We start from the raw sequence: 19,531 nt of genomic DNA on the forward strand, positions 1-19,531 counted from the left end.
CAGTCCTTTCATTCCACCTGGTTTATTTACCATTCAATTCAACTAAATTCTAATTAGTTCTACATTAGAGTGCATTCCTCCTCCTCTAAGACGGAGGAAGATGGGCTGTTCCAGTAGTTGAATATTGCACTTCTTCAACCAATTTCTTATACACTGTTTGTTATGTTTTGCTTCTGTATTTTGGTTTCGCTTGATGCCAGTAGGTTTTCTGGTTATGAGTATGTTTGGGTTTTTTGTGTATGGTGTGGTTTGTTTTCTTCCAATTAGCACCTACCGAGCATGCCTGGTCTATCTTGTTTCTCCTCCTCCTCCTTCTTCTGTGTCTTATCACAGGCATTGCTGCGGCCCACCACTGCGGCAACATAAGAGTGTAGGTCTTCTAGGCTCGACTGACACGTTTGCCAGAGCGTTTGACACAGATCACCTGATTGTGGCAATACTTCCCTACGTGGCCCCTCTTCTTGGTACTTACAGTCCTGAGGCTTTGGATCAAGCTCCAGTGGGTGAGACTCCATTGTCACCTAGAAGACCAAAAGTGTATTCAGCTCAAAGACTTGGTCTGCAGCCAACCACCACTGAAGCTTAGCCACTTCCACAGCTATGATAAGTATTGGCAGTCCCTGTCCATTTATGTAGCCTTACAGCTACATTTCTGAACCTAGCATTCACAGCCATGGCAGGACCCTGAAGAATGTGTTGACTGTTGATTTCTTCTCTTTCTGTTGTCTTCTCCAGTGCTGGGGCCATGTACTTCTTGCACACTGCTTGCACCCCGAGCAGTGCGTTGTTGTCCAGACACTTGATCCCAATCTCTAACACCTCGGTGGCCTCAAGTATGCCAAGGAAACCTTTCCTCACCCTGGTATTGGATGTAAAAGGGAGAAATCAGGACTAAAAGATCACATTTGTTCTGTGCAATGATCCCAGGATGATTCATCAGCTGTTCTGTCTGTCTTCTGTGCGGATGTAGCAAGAGATGTCATACTTGTCAAAGAAGCCATCCTCAGCTGGACTGCCCAGATTTTCTTCAGTTTCATCGATTGATGGGCAATTAGGCGGAGCTTCCAAGGGACCTCGTTATCAAAACATCTTCCCTTTCCTACAGTATTTGCCTTTGTCCATAGTGTTGCACACACGCTAGCATGAAAATTTGCTTCATCACTCTTAGAAAAGTTACACAACAACTTTGCGAGGCGCATGCAATCTATGAAACCATCTGTCTGCTCAGCCTTCAGTAGCAGTAGTAGCAGCAGCTGTGAAGTGCTCACCACAGCTGCCCAGGTGGAATGTGCATCATCAAATCATCAGTAGAAATATTTATAATCAGAGAAAATTCTTTTATTGTTTAAAGAATCCTGAAAATAGAATGTCAGTTAAAAAATTTATTTTTTGGTCATTGAAGCTGGGGTATTTATTTGTCATATAACTTGGACTCTATTGAGTTTACATGTGGTATGTTGTCTCACCTCCCCCCATGAACCATGGACCTTGCCGTTGGTGGGGAGGCTTGCGTGCCTCAGCGATACAGATGGCCGTACCGTAGGTGCAACCACAACGGAGGGGTATCTGTTGAGAGGCCAGAAAAACGTGTGGTTCCTGAAGAGGGGCAGCAGCCTTTTCAGTAGTTGCAGGGGCAACAGTCTGGATGATTGACTGATCTGGCCTTGCAACATTAACCAAAACGGCCTTGCTGTGCTGGTACTGCGAACGGCTGAAAGCAAGGGGAAACTACAGCCGTAATTTTTCCCGAGGACATGCAGCTTTACTGCGGGGACTACTCAGGAGGATGTCGTTATCAGGAGAAAGAAAACTGGCATTCTACGGATCGGAGCGTGGAATGTCAGATCCCTTAATCGGGCAGGTAGGTTAGAAAATTTAAAAAGGGAAATGGATAGGTTAAAGTTAGATATAGTGGGAATTAGTGAAGTTTGGTGGCAGGAGGAACAAGACTTCTGGTCAGGTGACTACAGGGTTATAAACACAAAATCAAATAGGGGTAATGCAGGAGTAGGTTTAATAATGAATAGGAAAATAGGAATGCGGGTAAGCTACTACAAACAACATAGTGAACGCATTATTGTGGCCAAGATAGATACGAAGCCCACACCTACTACAGTAGTACAAGTTTATATGCCAACTAGCTCTGCAGATGATGAAGAAATTGAAGAAATGTACGATGAAATAAAAGAAATTATTCAGATAGTGAAGGGAGACGAAAATTTAATAGTAATGGGTGACTGGAATTCGAGTGTAGCAAAAGGGAGAGAAGGAAACATAGTAGGTGAATATGGATTGGGGCTAAGAAATGAAAGAGGAAGCCGCCTAGTAGAATTTTGCACAGAGCACAACTTAATCATAACTAATGCTTGGTTCAAGAATCATAAAAGAAGGTTGTATACATGGAAGAACCCTGGAGATACTAAAAGGTATCAGATAGATTATATAATGGTAAGACAGAGATTTAGGAACCAGGTTTTAAGTTGTAAGACATTTCCAGGGGCAGATGTGGACTCTGACCACAATCTATTGGTTATGACCTGCAGATTAAAACTGAAGAAACTGCAAAAATGTGGGAAATTAAGGAGATGGGACCTGGATAAACTGAAAGAACCAGAGGTTGTAGAGAGTTTCAGAGAAAGCATAAGGGAACAATTGACAGGAATAGGGGAAAGAAATACAGTAGAAGAAGAATGGGTAGCTCTGAGGGATGTAGTAGTGAAGGCAGCAGAGGATAAAGTAGGTACAAAGACGAGGGCTGCTAGAAATCCTTGGGTAACAGAAGAAATATTGAATTTAATTGATGAAAGGAGAAAATATAAAAATGCAGTAAAAGAAGCAGGCAAAAAGGAATACAGACGTCTCAAAAATGAGATCGAAAGGAAGTGCAAAATGGCTAAACAGGGATGGCTAGAGGACAAATGTAAGGATGTAGAAGCTTATCTCACTAGGGGTAAGATAGATACTGCCTACAGGAAAATTAAAGAGACCTTTGGAGAGAAGAGAACCACGTGTATGAATATCAAGAGCTCAGATGGCAGCCCAGTTCTAAGCAAAGAAGGGAAGGCAGAAAGGTGGAAGGAGTATATAGAAGGTTTATACAAGGGCGATGTACTTGAGGACAATATTATGGAAATAGAAGAGGATGTAGATGAAGACGAAATGGGAGATACGATACTGCGTGAAGAGTTTGACAGAGCACTGAAAGACCTGAGTCGAAACAAGGCCCCCGGAGTAGACAACATTCCATTAGAACTACTGACAGCCTTGGGAGAGCCAGTCATGACAAAACTCTACCAGCTGGTGAGCAAGATGTATGAGACAGGCGAAATACCCTCAGACTTCAAGAAGAATATAATAATTCCAATCCCAAAGAAAGCAGGTGCTGACAGATGTGAAAATTACCGAACTATCAGTTTAATAAGCCACGGCTGCAAAATACTAACGCGAATTCTTTACAGACGAATGGAAAAACTGGTAGATGCAGACCTCGGGGAGGATCAGTTTGGATTCCGTCGAAATGTTGGAACACGTGAGGCAATACTGACCTTACGACTTATCTTAGAAGAAAGTCTAAGGAAAGGCAAACCTATGTTTCTAGCATTTGTAGACTTAGAGAAAGCTTTTGACAATGTTGACTGGAATACTCTTTTTCAAATTCTAAAGGTAGCAGGGGTAAAATACAGGGAGCGAAAGGCTATTTACAATTTGTACAGAAACCAGATGGCAGTAATAAGAGTCGAGGGGCATGAAAGGGAAGCAGTGGTTGGGAAAGGAGTGAGACAGGGTTGTAGCCTCTCCCCGATGTTATTCAATCTGTATATTGAGCAAGCAGTAAAGGAAACAAAAGAAAAATTTGGAGTAGGTATTAAAATTCATGGAGACGAAGTAAAAACTTTGAGGTTCGCCGATGACATTGTAATTCTGTCAGAGACGGCAAAGGACTTGGAAGAGCAGTTGAACGGAATGGACAGTGTCTTGAAAGGAGGATATAAGATGAACATTAACAAAAGCAAAACGAGGATAATGGAATGTAGTCAAATTAAATCGGGTGATGCTGAGGGAATTAGATTAGGAAATGAGACACTTAAAGTAGTAAAGGAATTTTGCTATTTAGGGAGTAAAATAACTGGTGATGTTCGAAGTAGAGAGGATATAAAATGTAGACTGGCAATGGCAAGGAAAGCATTTCTGAAGAAGAGAAATTTGTTAACATCGAATATAGATTTATGTATCAGGAAGTCGTTTCTGAAAGTATTTGTTTGGAGCGTAGCCATGTATGGAAGTGAAACATGGACGATAACTAGTTTGGACAAGAAGAGAATAGAAGCTTTCGAAATGTGGTGCTACAGAAGAATACTGAAGATAAGGTGGATAGATCACGTAACTAATGAGGAGGTATTGAATAGGATTGGGGAGAAGAGAAGTTTGTGGCACAACTTGACTAGAAGAAGGGATCGGTTGGTAGGACATGTTTTGAGGCATCAAGGGATCACAAATTTAGCATTGGAGGGCAGCGTGGAGGGTAAAAATCGTAGAGGGAGACCGAGAGATGAGTACACTAAGCAGATTCAGAAGGATGTAGGTTGCAGTAGGTACTGGGAGATGAAGCAGCTTGCACAGGATAGAGTAGCATGGAGAGCTGCATCAAACCAGTCTCAGGACTGAAGACAACAACACAACAACAACATGTTGTCTCAATTTCAGAGGAATCCATAGTTTGGGTTTTGTGTGCATAGATTATTATTTTCAACTTATGACTCAAAATAATGCAGACAATTTGGAAAATTAGACCCTAGGATCATTCGCGAGCATTAAATTTGCAGCAAGCCAAAGTTCAGGAAGTAAAATAAACTCTTACTGGTCCACAGGTGGGTAGTGGCATATTGTGTACTCTCAGCGGAGTAATTGACGACTATATGATTTGGTTGTATAAACTTTGTACACTGTGTTTTCTAGTGCTAATACAGTAAAAGGAAAGAGAGTTCTAATATAAAAATGAAACATTTGGTTTGTTGTAGTTAAGTAACATTGTTGTATATGTGTACGAGTGAAACTAATTATCTATTGCAGTTTTTTCATTGGTGTACACAAATACAGTAGTAAAATCTCCTCAAATTATTAAGCACTTCAATTGACAAGATTTCAGACATTTCAGGAAGAACATTCTCTGCTCCATCTTCCGGCACATGTCCTAGTTGACTTGGTTTGTAATCTGAGATGATGTTATTGTACAGGCATGCCACAAACACTTCACATTGATAACAGCAACCCTCCAACTTTACAGTCTGAACAAATCATAAGGTACCTATCTAGAAAATTACATCTTCATCTAACATGTTATAGTTTGCGGCCATTCTATGAATAAAGTACATAGGAAGGACTATTTCTATTTCTTGTATACCTCAATCAGAAAATTTCCTCCTCCTCCTCACAACCACCACTACCACCACCACCACCACCACCACCACCACCACCACCACCACCATCACCACCACCACCCCACTCTTTCAATCATTGTAAGAAAATTTGAACAGTATGTTGATGAAATTTTTTATTTAGTTTGTTTAATACAAGTCTTCATTTTTTTGTTTTGTTTACAGATTTGTATTTGATGAGCCAAAGATGGAGGCTGAAACAACAAATAAGCTCCGTGCTTCCCGTTTAATTGAGTTTGGTATCTGGCTGTCAGAACAAGAGAATCATAAACTTTTGAAGACAAGGTATTGAACGTATTTTTTTTAATTAATCTAACAAGATTAATATGTTCATAGCATGTAAATGTTTGGTCATAAAATTGTTCTTTCTCTTCTTGGCCATAATATTCAAACTTCTGAAAAAAGGAAAATAAATGGAGCAAAATTCCAGTACCACATGTTTTGGTAAATTCTCAGCTATGTGAGTAGAATATAACAATGAAACAAATAAAAAATAATACTCCAATATGTAAGGAGAAGTGCAAAAATTGGGGGGGATCATGAGGATGACAACTTGGGACTTAACAGGATTTATTCATCTGTGTATTGCCATTCAAGAACGCTCTTGACTGATCTTGTTAATGAAATGCTATATATCGGTTCTTATTTAGTAGTTCCAAGGGGAGGAATGGGTACTGACAAAGTAGAATATTGGCCCTGGATTGCAATTTTTATGATAGTTGTTCATGGAATTCAGTTTAATTCTTTTGCATAATCTCTGCATAGTAATTTCTGACACAGAATTCTTATGAATCTTGGGTGCAGTGCTTGATGAAATACTAGGTAGTTATAATTAAACTTTCCAATTCAACACATTATAATACAAAAACTAATTACCGTTCGAGTAACAAATGTGGTAGCATTAATTTCAAGAACATGGGAAAGAGAAATAATTCAGAATCAATTCAACTGAAACACTTTTAATGTGCTGCTACTGTACATCACACCTGCTGTGTCATCAGAACAATACACAACGAGTAGAGACTCGCCACTTGTGGAAGTTCCACCAGTGCCACGGGCAGTGCTGAGGATGAAGATAATGACTTTGCCTTGGCCAATTGCTGGCCAAGTACAATGTGCCAATGAATGGACGACAGTGGACAGAAGCCTACTTGGAAGATAAACAGCAGCTCTTGCCCGCTTGGTTAGAGATAATCGTTGAGGGCTGACTCGGACAGGGAACGTCAATTAGTGAAGTGTTAGAAGTGAACAGAGAGTTGTTGTAAATTGCATTTGCTATGTACTGTGAAATTTACATATGATTATTTGTACTTAGCCATTGAGGGCATTTTTGTGTTACTTTACATGCAGTGTTGTAGACTTAATCACTCAACAAGTCACAAAGATAAGTAAACCTCTTACCGTATTTACTCGAATCTAAGCCGCACTTTTTTTCCGGTTTTTGTAATCCAAAAAACTGCCTGCGGCTTAGAATCGAGTGCAAAGCAAGCGAAAGTTCTGAAAAATGTTGGTGGGTGCCGCCACAACTAACTTCTTCCGTCGAATATATGTAGCACTACACAGGCATGCTTTGTAGGTACAAAGATAAATACTGGCAGCAAATCCTCTGCGTCAGTAAATAAATTTAAAAAAAAAGGTGGAAGACGAGCTTTTTTTCTCCACCCCGAGTTTCGACCACTGCATTTTCATACATTATCCAACGAAGTAAATACAAATTCCGTATTGTTCATCTTCGAATGTAGCAGCATTTCAATGTACTACGAAATTCTGACTGGCAAGACTGTTTGTGATGTTTGCCAATAAGGCCAACTCTACGTTCTGAATTTTTTGCTACCTGTGAGAAGAGATGGTTGCTAACAGGAACTTCTATGAATTATGAATCACATGCAGTATTCTCTTCACCATAAAATAATGCGAATATAAACATTTTGCCATGTATTGTTTCGTGTTTGCTGCTGTCTCATTTAAATCCTGTCTGCCTAATAAACTATGAAACTAGAGTGCGACAACAGCAAACGCGGAAGAATATACATATCATGTCATGTTTATATTCGTATTATTCTTATGCCTAATAGTGATAGCGTCAGAAATGAAGCACAGCAATTGACTAGGTTTTTAAATCTAAGATAACTCTAATTTCTGTGCAGAATGTAATGTACCAAAGAGGCGCCTGCAAAGATTTTCAAATGGAGAAAAATTTTTGCTAAACTCTCGTTCAGAACATTCTATCATATGCAGTGTATTATTTGGTTCTTGTTGATCATTATCAAAGAAAGCAGCAGTGTAAGTAACAACAAATAGCTGTCTCTTGCCATTGTTTCGCTAATGAGACAATATGCGACAAACAATGCATGACACAGTACAGTAATGCATTTTCAGCTTAGAGTGACGTAAACGCCTATAACAAAGGAAACGGCGCTTATCAGATCAAAGAAAAATAAGCAATCAATTCAAACCAGACGAAGCACGTGAAAAAGGAAGGGTACCTGTATAAATACGGACGGAGTGCCTGATGCATAGCAATGGCTACCTGGTAAAGCTTAACTGCCTAGCTTACGACTCGAACCAAACTACTGTAGCTGTATCGTCATTCATTCGACCTAAATTGTGTCTCATTTTACAATGGACCAACTTTGTTTCGCTTTGGAGATGTGGCCTAAAACTTTTCTCTCCCCTTGAATTTAGAGTCTCATATTTCAGGTGCGGCTTAGATTCAGGAAATTTTTATTTCCTTGATTTTGCGTCTCATTTTTCAGGTGCGGCTTAGATTCGAGTAAATACGGTAACTCATTTGTGTAACTTTGTTACTAATTTGTTGGAGTGTTGTAGAACCTTCGTTCTCCTATCCTGTTACATGACCCTGGGGCATAGCTGTATAATAGTGGCAGGGAGAAATTGTCTTAGTGGTGTACTGCACCAGAAGTCATTTCAGGAACTCACAAACTGAGCCAACCTTAACAACAGTGACAACTCAACCTCCACAGCAGCAGTAGCGACAAGATGTTTACAAAACTGGTGATGAGGGTTTACAAAAATACCATTGCATACTGGTTCCATTACTGCTACAAAAGGAGCTCAGTATGACACCCATCAGTGTCCAGAAGAGTCTGAAAGCACATGTTGCATTCTGCACAGCAGAACAAATCATGCTCGGAGGTGTGGGGGCTACCTCTCTCAATACGCTGCCCCTCAGATGAGCACATATGTTCCCATGGTAAACCCTGTCCTTCAGGTAGTCCCACAACCAGAAATCCTAGGTAGTGAAATCAGGTGGTCATGCCAGTCAAGCATTTGGAAACAGTAAGCTGATAATTTGATCATTGGGGGGGGGGGGGGGGGGGGTGCCACATTTTTATTGATATTAGAATTTTGTGGTCGGCAACGCATCATACACAACACACCACCCAGTAACAACCAAATAAGGTGGTGCAGTAGTGAGCACACTGGACCTACATGAGGGAGAACGACATTTAGTCAATGTCTAGCCACACGTATTTAGTGATTTCCCTAAATTGCTCCAGGAAAATGTCAGGATGGTTCATTTTAAAAGGGCAAAGCTGATTCCCTTCTCCATCTCTTCATAATACGAGCTTGTGCTCCAGCTCTAATGACTTGTTGTCGCTTGGCTGTTACTCTAATCTTCCTTCATTTTTCCTAGTAGCATAATCTACAGAATTTTGATCAGGGGGTAGAGGTGACTACTTCTTACAGTAATTTTGTGGTAATATATTTGTCTACTGGCTGAGTCTAATGTTATTTAGTGTTGTTTTCTCAAAGGGCAAAATTTTCAGTTATTGCACCATCATAGGACACATTTAAATGTCATCGATCTCATCTCTGCAGTTGTGTGTACGGAGTCGCAGAAGCCTGTGCTCTGACATAAAGGTGTACCACGCGCACATCCACAAACTGGCTTACCTGACAGCATCCTTTCCATGAGTGTCCAGTGGATGATGGCATATTCCAGCCTCTCATCACATAAAAAGTTGTAACTGTTTGCACATTCATTCACATGCTGGTCTATCTATTTCAAATGATTCCTTCAGCAGTGAGTAGTGAGTGATACTCACAGTGCTGTTTGCTTTGTGCACATACTATTCTGATGAAGCTTGCTGTGTGCACCGTTCAATTAACTGTACCTGTATGCACTGATGGAGCAAGAGGTTACTTGCACTGTTAGTTTTTATGTTCTGTTCAGCAGTACTTTAATAACTGGGAGGAGCACACCACAGAACTGCTGAAGCGTCTTAACAAATCTCTATTTGCAATGTGAATTGCGTCAGACATAGGGGATGTAAAAATGAAAAAGCTGGCATACTATGTTTACTTTCATTCCATAATGTCATATGGGATTATTTTTGGGGGCAATTCATCAAGCCAAGCTAAAGTTTTCTTGGCACAAAAACGTGCAGTAAGAGTTATATGTGGTGTGAATTCAAGAACATCCTGCAGAAGCCTGTTTAGGGAACTAGGGATACTAACTACTGATTCCTAATATATTTATTCCCTAATGAAATTTGTCATTAAAAATATCACTTTTTCAAACCAACAGCTCAATTCATGGAATCAGTACTATAAATAAGAAGAATCTTCAAAAGGATTTAAAGTCACTTAGTCTTCAACAAAAAGATGTGCATTATTCAGGAACACACATTTTCAATAACTTGCCAGCAGCCATAAAAAGTTTAACAACCAATGAAATTCAGTTTAAGGGAACCCTAAAGGATTTATTGGTGGCCAACTCCTTCTACTCCATTGATGAATTTCTCAGTACAATCAACTGATTCGTGTGTGTGTGTGTGTGTGTGTGTGTGTGTGTGTGTGTGTGTGTGTGTGTGTAAGTACAATATAACTTCTGTGTGCACGCACACACACATCAGTTCAGTGTTCATTGTAAATAAGTACTTAGTAGTTGTATTATTGTATTACACAGCTCAAAGTGCAGAGATGTATCATGAGCATTGTACCAACCAGGTGATAAAAAAAAATGGAAAATGATACGTATAAAGCCCACAAAATTAAATTCCCGTTGCTTTTTGATTACACCTCGCATGTAGGATATTGATGAACAAGATGATTTGGTTTAGAGTATGGTAAACTTTAGGGAAAAGGTTTCCCAGTTTGAAGTTAAGCAACATTAGATGTCCTACAAAAAATATCATATTGATTTTTTCCCCTAAAACTAATAGTTTCAGCAGTGCAGGGGATTAAAAAATCTCAGATTATTAAAAATATTGTTTTAACAGTATAAAACCAGTGAAGGGCGCTAGAAACATGTAAGTGCAGTACAGACGTATATTGTGTTGTGGTGTAACACAGTGGAGGGGCAGGGGTAGGAGGGTACTAATGTGAGGGAAGGTGGGTAACTGGATTGTGTTCATGCACTTTCCTCCTTCATATGTCTGCAAACTGAAGAGTGTGCTAACACTACATGACTGTATGTATGAGTTACTAATAATTCTAATGCAAGAACTGCATAAGGACATAATCTACATAAATCTCTGCACACTGCTCTACACTACTAGAGGGGAAATTGATCTTCAGTTGTCCTGTATGGCAGCTTTAGTTTTCTTCCAGGAAAGTCAACCTCCCCCTACTCTGAGCACTGTTCCCTTTGCAGTTTACAGAGTGCCTATACCTTCCCAGCATTTCTTGTTCAATTCTCTTATGTGAATACACATAATAAGTTCACTGAACACGTTTACATAGTGAGGTTATTTTCAATTTATTAAATGATTGCTTATTTGCAGTTGTTAAGTGATCTTTTATGTAAAACATTCTTCTAAACAGTGGTGGAGAAGTGTTTAACGTGGAAGTGTGTTGTTGTCAGAGACCTATGTAGTTTTGGTGGGAAAGGGATCGGAACGGTAAATGTGACACCTTGCTGCTGTCTCATCATTGTATTGTAACACCATATAATTGTGCTGTAGTCACTTAGTTATGAATTAATAAATAACCAGAAAGTTATTCCATTTCTCTGATTGTTAATTGTGTTACTGATAAACAAAATAAGTATTACAGACTGTCTGTAAACCCAGAAGTGAGCCGCGCTTGTGGTGGGAATGTTGCCTTTCCCAAAGAACACTTCATCTGTCATACGAGACGACTAAAAATCAATTTTCTCTTTATCAGTGTAGAACACTGTGCAGAGATTTACATAGATTCTGTCCTTACACTTTTCTTGTGTTACTATTATTTGTAACTCATATCTGCATTCCAAGTAGTGTTAATATATTGTGTAAAAAAAATGAAGATCCCCTGGCATGTCTGTGCTGTAGGTTGCTGGTGATTCACAGGCATGATGGGGAGCAGCGGTATCAATTTTTGAAACGCCCTGTAATTACTTCTTTCCATGTACAGGGTGTTTCAAAAATGACCGGTATATTTGAAACGGCAATAAAAACTAAACGAGCAGCGATAGAAATACACTGTTTGTTGCAATATGCTTGGGACAACAGTACATTTTCAGGCAGTCAAACTTTCGAAATTACAGTAGTTACAATTTTCAACAACAGATGGCGCTGCAAGTGACGTGAAAGATATAGAAGACAACGCAGTCTGTGGGTGCGCCATTCTGTACGTCGTCTTTCTGCTGTAAGTGTGTGCTGTTCACAACGTGCAAGTGTGCTGTGGACAACATGGTTTATTCCTTAGATCAGAGGATTTTTCTGGTGTTGGAATTCCACCGCCTAGAACACAGTGTTGTTGCAACAAGACGAAGTTTTCAACGGAGGTTTAGTGTACCCAAAGGACCGAAAAGCGATACAATAAAGGATCTGTTTGAAAAATTTCAACGGACTGGGAACGTGACGGATGAACGTGCTGGAAAGGTAGGGCGACCGTGTACGGCAACCACAGAGGGCAACGCGCAGCTAGTGCAGCAGGTGATCCAACTGCGGCCTCGGTTTTCCGTTCGCCGTGTTGCAGCTGCGGTCCAAATGACGCCAACGTCCACATATCGTCTCATGCGTCAGAGTTTACACCTCTATCCATACAAAATTCAAACGCGGCAACCCCTCAGCGCCGCTACCATTGCTGCACGAAAGACATTCGGTAATGATATAGTGCACAGGATTGATGACGGCGATATGCATGTGGGCAGCATTTGGTTTACTGACAAAGCTTATTTTTAACTGGACGGCTTTGTCAATAAACAGAACTGGTGCATATGGGGAACCGAAAAGCCCCATGTTGCAGTCCCATCGTCCCTGCATCCTCAAAAAGTACTGGTCTGGGCCGCCATTTCTTCCAAAGGAATCATTGGCCCATTTTTCAGATCCGAATCGATTACTGCATCACGCTATCTGGACATTCTTCATGAATTTGTGGCGGTACAAACTGCCTTAGACGACACTGCGAACACCTCGTGGTTTATGCAAGATGGTGCCCGGCCACGTCGCACGGCCGACGTCTTTAATTTCCTGAATGAATATTTCGATGATCGTGTGATTGCTTTGGGCTATCCGAAACATACAGGAGGTGGCGTGGATTGGCCTCCCTATTCGCCAGACATGAACCCCTGTGACTTCTTTCTGTGGGGACACTTGAAAGACCAGGTGTACCGCCAGAATCCAGAAACAATTGAACAGCTGAAGCAGTACATCTCATCTGCATGTGAAGCCATTCCGCCAGACACGTTGTCAAAGGTTTCGGGTAATTTCATTCAGAGACTACGCCATATTATTGCTACGCATCGTGGATATGTGGAAAATATCGTACTATAGTGTTTCCCAGACCGCAGCGCCATCTGTTGTTGATAATTGTAGCTACTGTAATTTCGAAAGTTTGTCTGCCTGAAAATGTACTGTTGTCCCAAACATATTGCAACAAACGGTGTATTTCTATCGCTGCTCGTTTAGTTTGTATTGCCGTTTCAAATATACCGGTCATTTTGAAACACCCTGTAGTATGGTAATAGTGAGGAATCACCTCCTCACTCTTCAGTTTGCAGATGTATGGAGGAGAATAGTGCATGACCACAATCTGTCCACCTACCCTCTCTCGCAGTTCTACCCTCCACCCTCTTGCAACCCCCCCCCCCCCCCCTTTTTCACCCTGTTATGCCCTCAGAGCACAACTTATCCCTTAATATGACTTGACTGCATTTAGATGCGATACCAACATTTCATATTTGTTTCTGACACATTTCATTTAAAATAAATGTTAACCTTATACCATAAAACACTATTTTTAATAATCTGCGATTTTTACATCCCCTGCAGCACAGAAACTAGTACTCCTACAGAAAAAAATTAATACGACTTTTTTTTTGTAGAAAATTTAATATAGTTTGATTTGATACAGGAAAATATTTTCATTAGAAGGCACAATTTTTGTTACTCAAGAAAAAGATAAAAAAAATTCACCTTTAAATACCCATCCCCGCACCCCACCGCTCACACCCCATCGGTCAGGATTCTTGGTACGTTTATTTACAGAAATAATACCAATTCACAGGTGGATCAGTTGTTAAGTAAATAATTTAGAAGTGAATGAGACTACCCACCAAATAGCGGAAGTATTGAATTGTCAACAGACACATATGAAGGAGAAAAACTTGCTGGATTTCAGAGTGAATCCTTTGTTGAGCTAGAGCACCACACGCACACGCACACGCAAACGCACACGCGCGTGATTAAAGGTGCACATGCATGCCAATATCCAGTAGCAATAAATCTGACAGTGACTACAAAAACATAATTGCAGTGATATATGAAGTATTATTTCAAGGGGTATAATAGCACTTAATTGTTAATTTACAGGAAGGATTCAGGAGAAAATGATAAATTGGTATTTGAATTGGCGTATATGATGCCAGCAGATATGGCACATAAAGAAATTGTAACTGTTCAAGAGACAAAGGATGATATTCTTGATACTTCCACACTGACTGAAATCGGTTCCCTTGATTCGGACAGCACATCAGGAATTGGTACGTACATATGTTGTGTACTTGTAGTATAATTAGTATAATACAGCTTTTTCATATGATACAAAATATGCAGATGTTGTTTTACTTGTTTTCTCTTCAAATTTTTTTTTTACGTCATTCCTTAGTTCTCCAACAATTTCTTGGTTTGTTTGTGGATTTCTCCGAACAAAATGGTTGGGCATTTGCTGCAACACCCCGATGTCTAATTATTTGAATATAAGAATTTGTCAAGGTTAATTTTGGGCATAAAAAGGATCATCCCTTTTTATTTTCTAGAATTTTTCATGCATATCATACAATAGGCCTATTGTGGCAGTGTTGCCATTGTCAAGTGCAACTGCAAACTTTAGTTTGTAAATTTCATTTACTTTTTTGATATTTGTGTGGGGATTTAATTGTACATTATACTTACATGTAACTGAGTGAGACACACATTTTGCGTCGTTGATGAATCCTTCTGGCAGTTGTCGCACTTTTTATGATGGTAAAATAGCTGTGTAGTAAATTGACTGATAGTTGACAGTTTTCAATGGTGCTGTATGTTTACAGATATATGTTTTTTAATAGTGATAGCAATCATTCGATTATCTTTATGCATTTAAAAAAATCAAAACCGTAAAGTCAAAAAAATTGAAATTTCACTTCAAATCTTACATACAATACCAGGAGGACGCACCATGAACATAATGAAAGAATTGGAAATTTATATAAACGTGAAAAATTATCCACACAACAATTAAATGAACAGACTGACTTCAAACACAAATATTACGTAGAAAATTTTATTGACATTCTGGAACATGAGAGTGGGTAAAAAATAAACAACTAAATTATCTTTAGCTCAATACCACTGACAAAGCTATAACCACTTTGTAAACATACAGCATCATTGAGAACTGTCAACTACCAGTCAAATTACTACATTACTTTATTTTACCATCATAAAAAGTGTGACAGTAGACAAAAAGATTCATCAGTGATATAATATGTAAAGTCTCACCAGTCTAGATGTAAGTGTACAGGTACAGTTAAATCCACATACAAATATTGCAAAAGTAAATGAAATTTACAAACTGTAATGTTAGCAGGTGTACTTGACAATGACAATGCTGCCAAAATAGCCATGTTGCACAAAATGAAAACAGGAAATAGACAAATATTATATGTTGGCAGTGCTAACTTGTACTTTGCTGTCATTTACATCCTATCCTATTCTTTCTTTTGATGTTCAGTTACATGTCCTGATGTTTGAATTACCACATATATTGATAATATTTTTCAGAATCATTTCAGTAGATAGTACGTTGCTTGTGCATTAAGCAGAATGTAATTTTGAATGTCCATCCAGATACACAATGTAAGTAAGTAAAGCTTTACAAATAAACAAAATTCAACATAATAGAAAACATCAGAGGCAGTATTAAAATGTGTGTGAGGAGTTGTCTGGAACAGTGCACTATCATGTAATCTTTGCTTGGCATGTTAAAAGGGAGGTTAGTAATAGGTTTGTCCCCCCTGCAGGTCCGAGGTTTAGAATAGGCCCGAGGTATTCCTACCTGTCTTAAGAGGCGACTAAAAGGAGTCTCTCATTTTTCAGCCTTTATGTGATGGTCCCGTGTAGGGTTTGACCTCCATTCTTCAAAATTTTCCTGAAAAGTGAGCCAATTGGAGAAGAGCGCCTTACATGGTGCATCGTGTCCATGCGGTGAGACCTATTGCATCCTTCGTCACCTATCGCATCCTTCGTCAACGTGGATCTGGACTTCTGCTCATTCTGCAACTGTTGGGTGAGGCCACCCTTCTGGGTGCATATTTTTCCATCAACTGTGCAGTATTGTCTTCTACACTGACAATGATAATGGATTTGTTTGCTTGGTTGCACCTGATATTGATCACGGCAACCAGTCCTTTGTGGTAGGACCACCATGTACTCTGTTGGTTGTAGCCCCTGACCACACAGGGATCGCTCTGCTGATGCCTGCACCATTAACTCCCCTATGTATGCCAAGTAGTAGATGCCCGTCACTCTGGGTCATCGGGACTCCTGGCAATGGCCATCCTGCCAGGTGGCCTATGCTGCGACTGGATAGTGCCCGTGGCGAGGGCCCCTGATCGGAGTGGGTGGCATCAGGGCAGATGACATGCGATGAAGCGTAGTACATCATCTCTTGCTGGTGGTCAAACACTAGCAGTCTTAAGCGTTCACAGGCTTAACATAATGCACAGAAGTATGACCCCAAATCGTTCCCCTCCCTGGCCACACCATGGGAGGAACGTCAGGCTAGGGATGGCAGCAGCTCTTAATCACCCTGGTACCTTGTCTCTTTGAGAGCTGATGATTAAGCCTCAGTTTTTTGTTGAGCTTTTAGAGGACAAGTTCAGGGAGGTGGAGTGCTAGTCCAAAATGAGATCTGGGTCAGTCTTGATCAAAACAGCATCTTCTGCCCAGTCATGGGTGTTACTTGCTTGTGACAAGGTGGGAGATGTTTCTGTAACCATCACACCCAATAAGAGCTTAAATATGGTCCAGTGTGTCATATTTCACAGGGACCTTCTTTCGCAGTCTGACAATGAGCTGTGCACCAATTTAGAGTGGCGAGGTGTACGTTTTGTTGGGTGTGTACACTGGGATCCGAGGGATAATCAGGTTGCCACTGGTGCCTTCATCTTGGCCTTCGAAGGTGATAAGTTACCTGAGAAGGTCAAGGTAATGGTCTACCACTGTGATGTAAATGTGGTGCTTTAAATGCTGGAAGTTTGGCCATACGTCTCCCAGCATCACAATTAAAGATTGTGGATGTTCATCACATCACAATACTCCATGTGCCCCGCCTCCCACCTGTGTCAACTGCAGAGAGCACCATTCGCCTTGCTCGCCTGACTGCAGGATTCTCCACAAAGAAAGGAAAATCATGTAGTACAAGACCCTGGACTGACTGACACACACTGAGGCTTAGAGAAAATTTGAACGCCTACATCCTGTATGTATGACATTGTCGTACGCCACCGCTACATCAGTTCGAGCCCCAGTCACCTCTCTCGCAGCCCCAGTCGCCTCTCTCTCAGCCCAAAGTCTACATCTGCCCCCTTGATGGTTGGGGGCACTTCCTCCCAGGTTTGTGCTAGTGGGAAAGATGACACCCACCAGTGGCTGATGAACCCAAAAGCAGCTGGTCCTAGGGCTTCGCACTCGTCCTCAGACCCGGAGACTGAATCAGTGAGGTCTTCGCAAGCCATGGAAACCCAAGGAGCAGTGGAATTGCGGCGTATTTTTCCACCGCCTGGCTGAGCTGCGGCAACTGTTAAGCTTTTCACCTGCTTTCTTCATTGCCCCCAGGAAACCTGGTTCCTGGCAATGCGGACCCCTGCTCTCCAGGGCTGTAAGGGATATTACAGGAACCATAGCAACTATAATAGAGTGACAGGCGGAGTTTGCATTTATGTCCTAAAAATCAGTCTGTAGTGAACGTGTGCCACTTCAAACCCCTCTTGAAGATGTGGCTGTCAGAATAAGGATGACGCAGGGAATAACTGTCTGCAATGTATATATATCTCCAAATGGTGCAGTATACCTGAATGTATTAACTGCATTGAGTGATCAGTTCCCTGAACCTTTCCTGCTTTTGGGAGATTGTAATGCCCATAACCCCTTGTGGGGTGGTACCGTGCTTACTGGATGAGGCATAGATGTCCAAATTTTACTCTCTCTACTCAATCTCGGCCTCTTAAATACTGATGTCACCACACATTTCAGTGTGGTTCGTGGTAGTTACTCTGCCATTGATTTATCAATTTGCAGCTCAGCACTTCTCCCCTCTGTCCACCGAAGAGCATATGACGACCTGTGTGGTAATGAACACTTCCCCATCTTCCTGTCACTGCCCCGGCATCAGGCCCATGGACGCCTGCCCGGATGGGCTTTAAACAAATTGGACTGGGAAACTTTTCAGCTCTGCTGTCACCAATGTATCTCCCCCACACGGGAACATCAATGTGATGGTTGAGCAGGTGACTACAACTATCCTTTCTGCAGCAGAAAATTTGATCCCTCGCTCTTTAGGGTGCCCCCGGCGAAAGGCAGTCCCTTGGTGGTAGTTGGAAGTCGCTGAAGCAATGAAGGAGCATTGGCGAGCTTCAGGCACTTTTCCCTGGTGCACCTCATTGCCTTTAAACAGCTCTGTGCCCGCGTTTGCCAATTTATCAAACGACGGAAGCAGAAGTGTTGCGAGAGATACGTCTACTCCATTGGTTGCCATACGTCACCTTCCCAAGGCTGGGCAAGGATCAAACATTTTTTTTGGTACCAGAATCCAACAGGTGTTCCCAGTGTTAACATAGAGGGCATGTTATCTACCAACGCAATTGCGATTGCCGAGCACTGGCTTAGCGGTGTGCTCGAGCCTGTGCATCGGAGAATTACCCCCCCCCCCCCCCCCCCTTTTGCACTTTCAAACGGCGGCTGGAAGGAAAGTCCTCTCATTCACTGCACGCCACAGTAAATCCTATAACGCCCCATTTATAGAGTGGGAGCACCTCAGTGCCCTTGCACATTGCCTCGACACTGCTCCTGGGCCAAATCAGATCCATAGTCAGATGATAAAACCTCTCTCATCTGACTACTAGTGACATCTCCTCGTCATCGTCAACCAGATCTGGTGCGATGGCATCTTTCCATCGCAGTGGCTGGAGAGCACCATCATTTCAGTGCTCAAACCCGATAAAAACCTACTTGATGTGGATATCTATTGGCCCATCAGCCTCAAAAATGTTCTTTGTAAGCTGCTGGAACGTATGGTGTGTCGGCGGTTGGGTTGGGTCCTGGAGTCATGTGACCTACTGGCTCCGTGTCAGGGCAGCTTTCGCCAGGGTCGCTCTACCACTGATAATCTTGTGTCCCTCGAGTCTGCCATCCAGACAGCCTCTTCCAGTCGCCATCACCTGGTTGCTATCTTTTTTTGATTTATGAAAAGTGTATGACACGACCTGGTGACATTATACGAGTGGGGTCTCTGAGTCCCGCTCCTGATTTTTATCCATAATTTTCAGTCACTTCGTACTTTCCATGTCCAAGTTCGTGCCTCCCATAGTTCCCCCCAAATACAGGAGAATGGGGCCACGCAGGGTTCAGTATTGAGGTATCTCTATTTTTAGTGTCCATTGACCG

General features: G+C 41.4%; 1 protein-coding gene across 7 annotated transcripts in view; it reads left to right on the forward strand.

The window, feature by feature from the left end:
* LOC126299523 (uncharacterized) overlaps window positions 1-19,531 on the forward strand; it is a 204,364-nt gene that overhangs the window by 145,353 nt on the left and 39,480 nt on the right. For all 7 annotated transcript variants that reach the window (XM_049991498.1, XM_049991497.1, XM_049991492.1 and 4 more), the window contains 2 exons: window positions 5,601-5,720; window positions 14,198-14,367. In XM_049991498.1, the coding sequence (XP_049847455.1) occupies window positions 5,601-5,720; window positions 14,198-14,367 (290 nt within the window). The remainder of the gene's footprint in view (window positions 1-5,600; window positions 5,721-14,197; window positions 14,368-19,531) is intronic.

The sequence above is a fragment of the Schistocerca gregaria genome, chromosome X (genome assembly GCF_023897955.1).
Source record: "Schistocerca gregaria isolate iqSchGreg1 chromosome X, iqSchGreg1.2, whole genome shotgun sequence".
Lineage (NCBI taxonomy): Eukaryota > Metazoa > Arthropoda > Insecta > Orthoptera > Acrididae > Schistocerca > Schistocerca gregaria.